This window comes from Arachis hypogaea, chromosome 2 (assembly GCF_003086295.3).
Source record: "Arachis hypogaea cultivar Tifrunner chromosome 2, arahy.Tifrunner.gnm2.J5K5, whole genome shotgun sequence".
NCBI classification, from domain to species: domain Eukaryota; kingdom Viridiplantae; phylum Streptophyta; class Magnoliopsida; order Fabales; family Fabaceae; genus Arachis; species Arachis hypogaea.
In genome coordinates this window covers 18,412,517-18,425,585 of record NC_092037.1, presented here as the reverse complement: position 1 = coordinate 18,425,585, position 13,069 = coordinate 18,412,517, and the positions used below count along the sequence as shown (strand labels likewise).

At 34.2% G+C, this 13,069-nt stretch overlaps 1 protein-coding gene across 1 annotated transcript; it reads right to left on the bottom strand.

Moving 5' to 3' along the window:
• Window positions 1-2,142: 2,142 nt before the first annotated feature.
• LOC112722720 (uncharacterized) lies at window positions 2,143-5,760 on the bottom strand. The gene is made up of 5 exons (XM_025773853.1): window positions 5,656-5,760; window positions 5,555-5,614; window positions 5,465-5,484; window positions 4,238-5,253; window positions 2,143-2,672 (listed from the first exon to the last, which is right to left on the bottom strand). The coding sequence occupies exons 1-5, from the start codon at window positions 5,758-5,760 to the stop codon at window positions 2,143-2,145; spliced, it is 1,731 nt and encodes a 576-aa protein (XP_025629638.1).
• Window positions 5,761-13,069: the final 7,309 nt, after the last annotated feature.

Sequence of the window (13,069 nt, the reverse complement as noted above, 5' to 3'; positions counted from 1 at the left end):
ATAATAAAATAGAAACATAATTTAATATACAATTACACAAAGGAAAGCACATTAATAAAAGTTGGTACTTGATTCAAAATATATTATAGATTTCAAAAAAGTTAAACAAGTGGAATAAAGAGTGAAGAACTTAGAAAATGCAAATATGATGTGAATTCGTAAAGTTTAACTAATTTAAAGGCAATCACCATTCCTATACAAAAAGTGGATAAAGTATATTCACAATCCTATACAAAAAATGGATAATTTAGTAATTGCAAATATCTTCTTCTTCTTCTTCTTCTTCTTCTTCTTCTTCTTCTTCTTCTTCTTCTTCTTCTTCTTCTTCTTCTTCTTCTTCTTCTTAGGCACGTCCACACTTGATCCCTCTATGTCACCTCTACTCAATTCCATCAACAAATTGATATCACCCGAAGATGGTACTTGATTAAAGCTTCCCATTTCATCTTGTTGGTATGCCTCTTCTTGCATGATATCTTGCTTAGGCACATCATATGTATTGCGAGGCTTTACTCGGACCACAGTACACCAATTAGGCCTTTTAATTGCCTTTACATAGTATACTTGCTCAGCTTGACATGCTAAAATGAAAGGCTCATCCTTATATCTAACATATGTGACATCCACATTTATGAATCCATACTCATCTTTACAATATCCCCTACTTTGATTTCGTCCTATTGGAAGAACATCAAACCACTTACACTTAAATAAGATCACTTTATATTTTCCGACATAATCTAACTCAATAATATCAGTCAACACACCATGATAATCCACATCCCCAGTCAATTCATCTCCCTTCACAACTACTCCACTATTTTGAGTCTTCAAAGATGCTTCATGGGTTTTGCTACGAAATGTAAAACCGTTGACAGCACATGTGTTGTAGAAATGTGCACGTCGATCAGGACCTCTTGCTAGAGAAATCAGTTGATTATTCACTCGTGCACTCCCTACTTTGTGTAGATCTAAAATCTATATTAATGAATTGCAATTAAAACTAAATACTACCAAGATACTCTTGAAAATTCTACAACTATCAAAGTTTACTCATTTACCTTCCTTTCAAACCATTTCACAAATTGATCCTTGTGCCTTTTTTGCAGATTTCTTGGATTTTCTCTTGTTAAAATTGCCATATGTTCCCATGGTTGAACTTCTTCACAATTCTTCAGCACATAGAATTGAGCTTCTCTATGCTCTAAGATACTAAGTTCCTTGTATGCCCCTTTACAACTAAACTGTCCAAGTTCTTTGAACACATTTATGCCTCGCATAGGCTCATTCTCGCCAGTGTCAGAAATCTTAGAATTTTCATCCAAATATCTCCCCACAAGGGTCATTGCTTCTTCAGAGATATAACCCTCAGATATTGACCCCTCAGGACGTGCTTTGTTTCCCACATAACTCTTTAGTGTGTGCAAATATCTAAAATTGAATTTTTAAGGAATGTTACAAACCTATATATAGAACACTATAAGGCAGATTCTAAGTTATTGTCAATTCTAAAGGGCTAACCTCTCAACAGAGTACATCCAGTGATATTGAACTGGTCCGGCTAACTTAGCTTCATGGGCAAGATGAACGATTAGGTGAACCATCACATCAAAAAAAGCTGGAGGAAAAACCATCTCTAATTTACAAAGTGTTATTGCAATCTGGGTTTCAAGTTTGTCTAGGACGACCACCTTCAACTCTTTAGAACAAAGCTCTCCAAAGAAAATACTTAAATGAATCAACGGTTCACAAACTTCTTTGGGTAAAAGCTCACGAATGGCAAGTGGTAGCAGCCGTTCTATTAGGACATGGCAATCATGGCTCTTCAAGCCATAAATTTTGCAATCTTCAACGTGCACACACCTTCCAATATTTGATGAATACGAATCAGGCAACTTGAGTTCTTTCAAGAACTGACAAAGAAATTGCCTTTCATTCTCCTTCCTAGTCTTTGACAAAGTATATTTGGCAATCGGCATCACAAACTTGTTGCCCACTCTACGAGGATGAAGGTCTCTCTTGATACCCATAAGTTGAAGATCAAGTCGTGCATTAAGATTGTCCTTTGTCTTTCCATCTATATTTAACAGTGTACCCAGTATATTATCGAAGACGTTCTTCTCTATATGCATTACATATAAATTATGACGTAACAATAACGTCTTCCAATAAGGCAACTAAAAAAATGCTTTTCTTTTTCCAATTTCCAGCCGCCTTGTCATGCTCAGACTTCTTTTTCTTTTTACTATTGTTCCCAAACTCCGTTTGTTCAAAAGTCTTGAATTCTTCTGCGACATCATAACCAGAAAGTGGCTTAGGTACTTCGCCAAGTTCCCTGGTATTGTCGAAAGAACTCTTATTTCTTCGCCATGGATAATCATGCGGCAAATAGCGGCGATGACGCATATAGCAATGCTTGTGTCCATGTTTCAGCCTCTTAGAACTAGTTTCCCTATGGCAAAATGCACATGCTAGTGCACCTTTAGTGCTCCAACCGGATAACATAGCATAGGATGGATAATCATTTATTGTCCATAAAACTGCAGCAGACAACTTAAAGTTCCATTTCTGAACCACATCAAATGTTTCAACACCCCCTTCCCACAATTCTTTCAACTCTTCAATTAACGGTCCTAAGTATACATCAATAGAATTGCCAGGGGATTTAAAGCCTGGAATAAGTAGAGATAACATCCAATTTGAATGTTTCAAAACGATCCAAGGAGGATAGTGATGATTAGATTTTTGACGGTTTAGAATTTCACTAATGAAATCTCGTTGTAAAGTATAGTTTCTAAACCAAGCAAAAATCCTTTCATACAAAAAGTTGTTTGTCACTAAAACAAACCCCTAAATTTATAAACCGAAGTATTGAACCTCGGGTCGTTCTCCCTAGGAATTACAAAAAAGTGTCTTGTTATTGGTTTGAGTTATTTTGGGGTTTTGATAAGAAGCATGAAAAGTAAATGGCAATGAAAATAAACTAACAACTATAAAAGGCTCTTGGCAAGATATGAGAATTAGAAGTCCTATCCTAGTTACCCTCCTCAATCGTGATGAGAATTGCTCATTGCTCCCACTTAGTTAACCTCTAACCATGGAGGGAAGTCAAGTGGATGAATCAATTTGATTCCCCTAGTCCTAATCAACTCCTAAAGGAAAGACTAGTTTTAGAGGCATTCAAATCAATTAGCAACTTCTAATTATCAATCAACAAAGGAATTAGATAACTCAAGAGTCACTAATTACTCCACCTAGGCCAAGAGGAACAAAACCTACACTAAAATCCAACCAAGCATTTCATCAAACACTTAGAAGGCACAAAAGGAAAGCATAGCAATTTGAGAACAAGAAAAGAATCTAACAACAATTATTGCAAAGGATTAACAACAACAATCAAGGAAATCACAATTATTATGAATTACCTCAAATTGCATTATTGAAAGAAAACAAAGGAACAACAATCTATCCAAATCAAAATGAAGAATTACAATTATTAAAGCACATAACTAGAAAGAGGAAGAGGAGAAGATTAAGAATTGGTAAGGAAAAGTGAATCAAAGCATGAATTAAACCTAGATCTAAGAAGAGATATTAACCTAAACCTAATCCTAATTCTAGAGAGAAGTTCACTTCTCTCTCTAAAACTAATCCTAATTATGCTATATGCTTCCCTAGATTCAACAACATGCCTTCCCCTCAATCCTTGATCCTTTTATTCCTTTCTCCTAGCAATTGGCGCCAAAAATGGGTTCAGAAATCCTCTCAAATCGCTAGGCACGTGTTGCTTTAATGAAGTCATGTGTGGCCATCGACGCGTGCGCGCACGGTACGCGTGCGCGTCCCTGGTCGATTCTGCAATGTGCGCGCGAGCGCCTTGTGCGCGTGCGCGTGCTTGGCCGAGATCAATTCTTTTGCCTTTTTGTGTTTCTCTCCATTTGCATGCTTCCTTCCTTGCTCCTTTGATCCATGCCTAGCCTATTTCAATCCTGGAATTACTAGCAAACACATCAAGGCATCTTATGGAATCAAGGAGAAATTAGAATTCATCAAAATAAGGCTTAAAAAGCATGTTTTTACATTTAAGCACAAATATGGGAGAGATAACAAAACCATGCTAATTCATAGGCTAAATGTGACAAAAGGTTATCAAAACACTCTAAATTCAATACAAGATAAACCCTAAAAATGGGGTTTATCAGATAGTTATATGGAATGAGAACAACTGGCCAAGTACTATAGGAAATGTTCATATTGCCGAATGGATTGAATCCATCACTAGCAACTCCAAGCCTGATATTTCTAGCATCACGTGCAAACCATTCGTGCTCCTCATCAAATGTCTTCCACGCCATCAAATCTGCTGGGTGTTTTAGGACTCCATCATCAAGTCGTTTCTCTTTGTGCCACCTTATTGCTAGCGCTGTTTCTTCACACATGAAAATCCTTTGAAGCCTAGGTTTTAACAGAAAGTATCTTAGTATCTTCTGGGGTACCTTCTTCCGTAGGTTATTCTTTTCATTCCCCTTCCTCTTCACCCATCTAGATTGCTTACACTTTGGACATTCATCAAGACCAGCGTATGCTTGCCCCCGAAACAAAATGCAATCATTCACACAAGCATCTATCTTCTCGTAATCTAATCCCAAATCTCGAATCACTTTTCGAGCATCATAAAATGAAGTTGGACAAGAATTTTCTTTTGGAAATATGCTTTTTAGAAAGAGCAACAAAGCATCAACTGAATTGTTGCTCCATCCATAGCGACATTTTATTTGAAACAACTTGATAATGAAAGATAACCTTGATATCCCACTGTCCGGATACAGGCTTTGCTCATAATCCCTCATTGGCCTCTGGAACCGCTTTGCCCCCTGATGATGTTCTTCTTCTATATTTTCATCTACGTTGGTAGCAAAATATCTCGGCGTCTCCCCTAGTGTTTCTCTTCTAAAGATGTTATACAACATCTCATAAGTAGCAGAATCATTCTCCCTTTCACAATCAATTTCATTTAGATCAGACACATCTATAGTGGATGTATCTTGAAGTATCTCACCATGATGCACCCATGTTTTATAAGAGGTCACTATCCCCCATTGGCGCACATGATGATGAACTTCATTTCTAAATTTGAACATAAAATTATTGCATTTGGGACAAGGACAATGTATTTGATTTTTTACACCGGGTTGAGAGAAGGCAATATCCAAAAATAATTCATCGAGGCACTTCCTAAACTCAGGAGTACGCCTATCAAAATTAACCCAATATTTCTAGTAATTGACCATTGGACTAATTTCTGCAGGAGAAGAGAATGGATAGAAGGATGTAAAGAGTGAAAACAAAAAGCGGGGCATGACATAGCATAGCATCACAGCGGCTATCACTTTCAAAATCACCAAAAAAAGTGCAAACAATAGAATCAAAATAATAAAACCCAGAAACAAAAAATAGAACAAACATATCAACTCTCCAAATAACCTAAAAATCAGATAATCAACCATGTTACAAACCAATACTTTCAACCACAACATCAACATAATCAACTAACAATATTTTCAACCATAATATCAGCAGAATCAAGGTTCAATATTTCAGCTAAGATTATCAACTAACAGCATATTTAACAATACTCAAATAAACTGAAGTTACCTTTAGCAGAAACGTAATCGGACCAGACCAGACCAGCAGGAGAAGAAGGACAGCCGAATCAGACCAGCAGAGGCAAAGGACAACGCCGGATGAGCAGAGCAGCATAAACTATCCTAAATTAATGCAATGTAAAATACACAAAATTATTAACAGAATTTAAACAATATCTATATGTTACTAAGGATCAAATAGTTACCTACTTTACTCAATTCACAAACACAAAAGTATAAAAAAAATATTGGAACAGAGTAAAAAGAAAGCATAAGCTAATAACACTAATATAGTCAAACAGATATAAAACTAATATTTTCAGTCACAACATCAGCAGAATCAAGGTTCAATACTACTTTAAACTGGACTTACCTTCAGCAGAGGAGAAGATCGTAGCAGACCGCCAGCAGACCAACGAAACACGGCAGAACCAAAAGAAATTAAAGACTGCAACACAACACCAAAAGAAGACCCTTTTTTAAATCTTCATCATTTCACTATCAAGCTAGGAGACAAACTTTTTAGTGCTAATAAAAGTTTCTTCTGCTTTATTATATATCTCAGATTTTCCAACTTTAGTATACAACCCTCAAGAAAGGAAAAAGAACAAACAGAACAACATATTAAATAATTTAGTTTTACATAATTAGCATAAATTTTTCTCTTCTAAACCTACAATAAAACAGCAAGAATTAAGTCCACAAAATTAATTTACAATAACTACATATTAGAAAAAATCATCACCTCTAGACTGAAGAATGTCAGAAGCAGATCCAAACTCAGTTCTCAGCGACGGGTTGGGGCTGTTCCACCGTCGAAGACGCAGGCCACCGGCGAGGAGATGTGACCGCACGATCAGAGCTTCGGTACGAGCAGAGCTTCGACACGAGCAGAGCTTCGGCACGAACAGGGCACAACCAGCAGAGGAATCACCCACCAAGACGACCACAGATACGGTGGTAGCAGAAACAGAAGAGGTTAGACGCGGAGGCAGAGAAGGCGGAAGGCAGCGGAGCCAAGATGGCCACGACGACACAGACGGAGGTGAGTAGTGGCACCGACGAACCAGATTCGACCAGCGACTTGAGGACCACGACGCAGCCGGAGACGTCTCTGAGGGGCTATGCCGGTGACTCTTCCTCCGGCAAGCAGCTCTTTTTTCCCTCGCAGATAGGGTTTGTTGACGACACCATGGGTTGAGAGTTAGTGAGTGTGAGGCTTCGAGTGAGGTGGGGGAATGGGAGAACCTTAAGGTTTTTTTTTTTTTACCATTTTACATTCACTAGCTATTAGCCCTTGGTTTTTTTAACATTGCATTTAGTTTTTTACATTTTTTTGGAATATTTTTAACTCTTTGTTATTTATATTTATAAATTAATAAAAAAATTTAAAATTTTACAAATTAGTTTTAAGTTATCTTAAAATTCTGATTATTAAAAATTATATACTAATTTTCTAAAGGCATATAAATTAATATTTACATCATTTAAAAATTAATGAATATGTAAAAAATAATCTATAAAATATATTTTAAAAGAATTATATAAATAATTTTTTTATTTCTGAAACAAAATAAAATTATTTTAAAAAAATATAAAGACAATTTTTTTAATTCTTAAAGTTTTTAACATTGTGAAAAAAAAGGTATAAATTATACATATATTTTGTGACACAAAATAAAACTTGTTACAAACAATGTTAAATTTGGTGACAAATTAATTTTTTGTTACAAATTAATTTGAGTTTTTCAGACAAAAAGATATTTTGTTACAAAACATTTAGATTTTTTGAAACAAAAAAATTATTTTGTTACAAAATACTACGAATTTTTGCAACTACTTTACTTTTTGTTACAAAACATTACAATATTTTGTAACAACACACTGGCGCGTTACAAAAACTACCATCATTTGTAACAAAATACAATGTATTGTTGCAAAATATCTGTATGTTTTGTAACAACTTTTAATGTTGTTACAAAACATACTCTTTTGGTAACAATCAGCAACTATTAATACAAAAAAAATGGTTTTTTGTAAATATTTTTAATTTGATACAAAATTTTTGTTACAAATGTTCCATTTTCTTGTAGTGATATGAATGACTAAAAATTTAACTTCTCAATTTTTTATTTTTTTATTTTTTTTATGTTTTTTTCAAATCTCGTTACACATAATTATAGTCAACATGTTGCTACAATATTGTTTATATGCTCTATGTTTCTGGATTAAGAGAGCAGCTAAGTTGTAACGTTTTCAATTCATAATATTTCCAATAATGTTTTCTGTGTATTGCTTAAAATTGTTTACATGCTATATGTTATTGCTTCTTTTGCTACTATTTTTTCTTTAATAGTTTCTTAGTGAGATGTGAGAACTGGTGAAATTGAGTAATTGTGTAATCTATTTACACATTTGATTAGTATAGATATATTATCAGTTGCTTCAGTTTGAACTACAATTTATATATGTCTTAGGAATGTCTGAAATATGTCTTTTGCAGATGAAAAAGATGAAGAAAATTGCTAAGCTTAAAGCCAAAGAAGAGAAGAAGAAATTAGAGGCCGAGATAAACTTTCGTTCTGTACAAATGACTGGTAAATAATTGTTAAATTGTGGTTTATGTTAACTTTGGAAAAGTAGTCAAATGTTATATAGAATTTACCAATGTTATGTGATGACTTTTATATCTCGTGTCTACTGACTACCTAAGTTATGTGAATCCTTTCCATCATGCTATGCTCCTAATCAGTTTACTATGATGTTTTGTTCTTCTGTCCTGTAGTTCCTTTTCATGTTGTCTTTCTTTACCACAAGCCCATTTTTTTACGATCGAAAATCATTTGCAGAAATTTTTTCATCTAGCTGTATGTTTATTCTATCAACATAAATAATTTATTTTTTATCTCACACTATTTAATTCATACTTTTAGGTGTTGATTTTGTTACATTATATCATTTCACATCACAGCTTGAAATGGTCTTGGTTGTGGACAAGCTTCAAGAATTACGCTCCTTAAGGATTCAAAAGTTGAAAAAACAAAGTATGCTCTTAGTTATTTATTTATTTAGAGTTAGTCTTTAAATAACGAGTAATATATGTTGGAAAGAAATGAATCCATTCTATTTTTAGTTTGTTCCACTACCTAATCCTTTTGGACCTCCTAAAAACCTGCAACATTTGAACTCTGGTTGTCTTTTTTTTTTATTTAGATCATTCCTAAAAGTCTTGAGCAAAGAGGGAGAATTACAAAAGAGTTCTTTATGACCCTAACAATCTCGAACAATACCATCAAGAAAAATTAAATTACACAGACACTAAATCCTACTCAGCACATTCAACATATCTCCCATTCTATCAGTAACATATCCCACCTAACATTACATACCAACACAATTTCATGACTCACCAACCACATACATGCATATATTATATGAAGACACCTTATATTACTAAAGCACCTTTATCCTTTAATTGTGAATGTACATATCATTTGATTCATGAACTCCACGGTGTGTCCACTACTAGCTATGTTCAAAGCAATCTGCTCTCATTGATCCTTAGCCTGAAACCATTTGTTGTCCTTGTATACCACTTTCATATGTTGAAAAGTGTGGATTTTATTCTTTGTTTTGCTTCTCAAGAATCGTAACTCCTAGCTAGTGTCCTCCATTCCTTTAATCTAGTCAACAATATCTTTGTAATTAACTATCACAGTAACCTCTTTAGCTATGACACCAATTTTTTCTAAAAAGAACTGACTTGTATCTTCCAATCCTTAGAGTATCACCTCTCTAGCCATGCTTGCATAGGCCCAAATAGAAAAGTCATCGAAAAGAAAAGAAGCCCAATCGGCCCAAACATAGCCGACAAACTAGTTTGCAACATCAGTGTCAGTCATTGTGAACTACCCCATTGGAATGCACTACCCCGCAAAACGCGATCGGCAAACTAGAGAGCCGCCTCAGAATGGCGTCGAGGTTAGTTTTCTACTTCATTCTGCCAATTTTCATTTACAAAAATAATTCTTTATAATTTTTTTAGTAGCATCCATGCAACATGGATTTACGAGGGTGATTTTGGAACAAACTGATTAGCGTTACTTTTATGGTTTCATTATTTTACATGCTTGACTTTGAACCTCTTTGTGCGTGACTTGAGAGAAGGAATTTAAAGTGTTATGAATCTATGTGTCTTGATAATTTTATGATTCTATCAATTTAGAATGAAGTAATTTCAATATTTTCTAGTTTGATTATGAATATCATGGTTTGTTTTGGTTTTATTTGTAGATGTTATTTCTTTTTTTGGTTATTTATTTATTTAAAGTTAGTCTTTGAATCAAAAATTGATATATGCTTGAAAGAAATGAATCTTTTTTATTTTCAGTCAGTTCCACCACTTCATCCTCTTGGACCTCCTAAGAAGTTGCAACAATAAAGCTCTATTTGTCTCTATTTTTTAGATCATTTGTAAGAGTCTTAACCCAAGAGGGAGAATAACAAAAGAGTTCTTTATGAATCTAATAATCTTGGATAATACTATCAAGAAAAATTAGATTATATGATTATTGAATCCAACTCAGCACATACAACAAATCTCCCATTCTATCAGTAACACCTACCCACCTAACATTATAAAACAACACAATTTCATGACTCACCAACCACATACATGCATATATTAAAAAGCACCTTTATCCTTTAATTGTGAATGCACATATCATTTAATTCATGAACTCCACAGTTTGATCCATTCTGTCCACCTATCTACTAGCTATGTTCAAAGCAATCTGCTTCCATTGATCCTTCGCCTGAAACTATTTGTCGTCCTTATATACTACTTTCATATGTTTAAATATGTGACTTTTATTCTTTGTTTTGTTTCTCAAGAACCATAACTCTCAGCTAGTGTCCTCCATTCCTTCAATCCAGTCAACAATATCTTTGTAATTAACTATCACAGTAACCACACCAACTTTTTCTAACAAAAGCTTTGTTGCATCTTCCAATCCTTAGAGTATAACCTCTATAGCCATGCTTTTGAAGGCCCAAATAGTAAAGTCGTCAAAAACAAAAGCCTAATTGGCTCAAACACAGTCCACAAAACGAGTTTACACCATCAGTGATAGTGACTGTGAGCTACCCCAATTGGAATGTACTACCGCGCAGAATGCAGTCGGCGAGCTAGAGAGCCTCCTCAGAACGGCGTCGAGGTTAGTATCCTACTTCGTTCTACCATTTTTCATTTACAAAAATAGTTCTTCAATATTTATTAGTAGTATCCATGCAATATAGATTTACGAAGGTGATTTTGGAACCAACTGATTAGCGTTACTCTTACGGTTTCGTTGTTTAACATGCTTAACACTGAATCACTTTATGGGTAACTTGCAAGAAGGAATTTACAATGTTATAAATCTCAGTATTTTGGTAATTTTATGATTGCATTTGTTTAGAATGAAGTTATTTCAATATTTTCTAGTTTGATTATAAATATCATGGTTTGTTTTGGTTTTATTTTTTTATTTTGTTTCTTCTTTTGGTTAGTTATTTTTTTAGAGTTAGTCTCTAAATCACAGAGTAGTGTATGCTTGAAAAAAATGAATCCAATTCATTATCAGTTTGTTCTACCAATTCATCCTTGTGAACTTCCTAAGACGCTGCAACATTGGAGCCCTGGTTATCTCTTTTTTTAGATGATTCCTAAAAGTCTTGATGCAAGAGGGAGAATTACAAATGTGTTTTTTATGAATCTAATAATCCTGGACAATATTATCAAGAAAAATTAGATTATATAGACATTAAATCCAATTTAGCACATTCAACATATCTCTCATTATATCAGTAATACTTACCCACCTAACATTACAAACCAACACAATTTCATGACTCACCAACCACACACAAATGCATATATTACATGAAGACACCTTATATTACTAAGTACCTTTATCCTTTAATTGTGAATGCACATATCATTTGATTTATAAACTCCACGGTTGGATCCATTGTGTTTACCTACTAACTATGTTCAAAGCAATCTACTCCCATTAATCATTGACCTGAAACCATTGGTCGTCCTTGTATACCACTTTCATATATTGAAATATGTGGATTTTATTCTTTATTTCATTTTTCAAGAACCATAACTCCCAGCTAGTATCCTCAATTACTTTAATCTAGTCAACAATATCTTTGTAATTAACTATCACAGTAACCAATTTGGCTATGACACCAACTTCTTCTAACAAGAAGTGAGTTACATCTTCCAAATCTTAGAGTATAACCTCTCTTGCCATACTTGTGTAGGCCTAAATAGAAAAGTTGTCCAAAAAAAGAAGCTCAATCGGATAAAATACAACCCACAAACGAGTTTACAATATCAGTGACAGTGATTGTGAGCTGCCCAATCGCAACGCACTACCACACAAAATGCAATCGTCGAACTAGAAAGCCACCTTAGAACGGTGTCGACGTTAGTTTCTTACTTCGTTCTGCAATTTTTTATTTACAAAAATAGTTCTTCAATATTTATTAGTAGTATCCATGCAACATAGATTTAAGGAGGTGATTTTGGAATGAACTAATTAGCGTTACTCTTATGGTTTCGTTGTTTTACATGTTTGACGCTGAACCTCTTTATGGGTAACTTGAGAGAAGGAATTTACAACGTTACAAATCGTAGTGTTTTGGTAATTTTATGATTCTATTTGTTTGGAATGAAGTTATTTCAGTATTTCCTAGTTTGATTACAAATATAATGGTTTGTTTTGGTTTTATTTGTTAATTTTGTTTCTTCTTTTGGTTATTTATTTATTTAAAGTTAGTTTCTGAATCACAAAGTAGTGTATGTTTGAAAGAAATAAATCCAATTCATTTTCAATTTGTTCCTCCACCTCATCCTCTTGGACCTCCTAAGAAGTTGCAACATTGGAACCTGGTTGTCTCTTTTTTTGTTAGATCGTTCGTAAAAGTCTTGACCCAAGATGGAGAATTACAAAAGAGTTGTTTTTGAATCAAATAATCCTGGACAATATTATCAAAGAAAATTATATTACATGGAAATTGAATCCAACTCAGCACATTCAACATATCTCTCATTCTACAAGTAACACCTCCCAACCTAACAATACAAACCAGCACAATTTCATAACTCACCAACCCAAACATGCATATATTACACGAAGACACCTTATATTACTAAGCACCTTTATCCTTTAATTATGAATGTGCATATCATTTGATTCATGAACTTCACGGTTGGATCCATTGTGTCCACCTACTAGTTATGTTCAAAGCAATCTGCTCCCATTGATCCTTGGCCTGAAATCATTTGTTGTCCTTGTATACCATTTTCACACTAACTTATTCTAACAAGAATTGAGTTGCATCTTCCAATCCTTAGAGTATAATCTCTCTAG